At 44.8% G+C, this 2,090-nt stretch overlaps 1 protein-coding gene across 1 annotated transcript in view; it reads left to right on the top strand.

The window, feature by feature from the left end:
- Positions 1 to 1,781: 1,781 nt before the first annotated feature.
- Positions 1,782 to 2,090, top strand: part of LOC103520983 — a 9,076-nt gene continuing 8,767 nt past the window's right edge. Inside the window, exon 1 of the mRNA XM_017448676.1 lies at positions 1,782 to 1,804. Within this exon, the coding sequence (XP_017304165.1) occupies positions 1,782 to 1,804 (23 nt within the window). The remainder of the gene's footprint in view (positions 1,805 to 2,090) is intronic.

Below are 2,090 nucleotides of genomic sequence, written 5' to 3'. Positions count from 1 at the left end.
GAGGGTGGTGAACAGGATAATCTGCTGCGTCGCAAACGTGCCGTCGACGATGATGAAGAGCAAAACGTCTTCGATCAGGAACGCAATGTCGTCAATGAGGAACTTACCGTTAAGCGTATACAAAAACGTAACGTCCAAGATCCTGAAGAATTTGAGGAACGAAACCTTAAGCGCGTGCAAAAGCGCAATGTAAACGACGTTCAAGAGCCCAATGTCGTCGATAAGCGCGTGCAAAAAAGCAACGTCCACGGTCCGATACGTCGTCGGCGCGGTGTTATGGACGTTCGTGGACGACGTAGCGTCGTCGATCAGATCATTCGGGACAAGGGGATCCGTATTGAAGACTCGGAGGGGAATCCGATCACCCTGTCTCCGTTCATTAAGCAGCAGCTGGAAGGGCGATGTGGTAAGACAGACAAAGATATACAGGGTGTATCACAAAGCTATGTCAAGCCGAAAATGGCGAATAGTACAGGTCAAGGGCTACAATGAGTTCCCCGGTCACATTTTCGAAATTCGCAGGAAAACGGTAAAACACAAAACACATTTTCGAAATTCTTTCTTCAACGAAAATCCCCAGGAATACCTACGCGATTTTGTCTTTTTATCTGGTACCTCAACCTTGCTCCAAACTTTTGAGTAAGGTACAAAATCAGTAGGTACAAGCTAGAAGAAAACCAATTAGATATGTAGATAGAAGACAATATTAATTCTCATTTAAGACCAATTTAATTTTTAAAAGTTAAGGTCTGTTCACACTATTACACACCGCAGTAATTTTGAGGTTTTCTGAATTTGAGTGACTTTGTGATACACCCAGACACCCTGTATAGGTCTTCTTCTTTTCCTCGACTTTTTCCCGTGTTCAAACAAGGTCGGCGTTTTTCGTCAGCCTCTCAGTCAGCCCTGGGGTTTTTTGCCCATGGTCTGTGCGTGTGTTTGGGTGTGATACGTACGTATGCTCTTTGTTTCCGGTTTCGTAGATCACCTGGCCAAAAGCATCTCGCTTAGAAAAACCGAAGAGATTTCGAGTATGAGTGGAGATAAAAAAGGGACCCCGTATCATTTTAACGAAACCATGCTGGAGTATATAGCAAATCTTGACACGAATGAAACACTCGCGGAAGCTATAGAACAGAGTAAGTGTTTCGGTGCAACACTAGTAAGTGTTTCAGTGCAATACTGTAACTTCACTTTAATACCTGCGCGCCTCCCGGCACACTAGATTTCAAAGATTTGATTATTTTGATCGGCTTTACGCGCGCGCTTGTCTCACCGAATCGACATGTCTCTGTTTCAGAAGCGCGCCGGGAAGGCAGGATCAAGCGCGACGTGGTGATATCAGAGCTGACGGATGAACTGGATTCCGTGGTTCGAGACCCGAACCGAAAATACCAATGGACCAATGACAAGAGCTGGGAGTGGCGGATCAAGAACGTGAACATCCGTGACCTCATGTACAGGATCATGGAGAAACGTGAGTATCAAATCAACTCATGAATCTTTGAGGTAAGGCAGAGAGCTTTTTCACAACTTAATGGGAATCACAGTATTACAAGTTACAAGTCTTTCATCTACTCAATCATCATAGGTATTTATCAGCGCTCGTTCTTTTGACTTGTAATGCCACCCCTGGTAGCTACTCGATTAAAGTAGTCGCTCTCTTGTCCTCACGAGGCTGAGTGCACCCCGAACTCCACAGAGCCGAAAAAACTTCGGCCCCGCCGTTAATTGAACCCAGGATCTCCGGAGTGCAAGCCCAGTGTGATACCCACTCGGCCATGGAGGCTACTCCTCGAGAAACGTAAGTACTTTGCTAGGTATACCAATTCTGCATACAGTTATAAGCACATTAAACAGGCCCGCCACACACGGTGAGTTTTATCGCATGCGTTGATCGCATCAGTCCATCGCTCGCGATAGAACTCATCGTGAGTTGGAAATTTCTATCCAATAAGTTCGATTGATCTGATGGAAATATTTTTTCAATATTTTGAAACTTCAAATAATTACAGGTATGCTCACGACAAGTACACCACAATGTATGGCTATCTTATAATTACAGGTATGATGACGACAAGTACACCACA

Source organism: Diaphorina citri, unplaced genomic scaffold (genome assembly GCF_000475195.1).
Source record: "Diaphorina citri unplaced genomic scaffold, Diaci psyllid genome assembly version 1.1 scaffold4350, whole genome shotgun sequence".
NCBI classification, from domain to species: Eukaryota; Metazoa; Arthropoda; class Insecta; order Hemiptera; family Psyllidae; genus Diaphorina; species Diaphorina citri.
The sequence above is the reverse complement of the archived record's forward strand: the minus strand, read 5'-3'. Positions and strand labels throughout refer to the sequence as shown.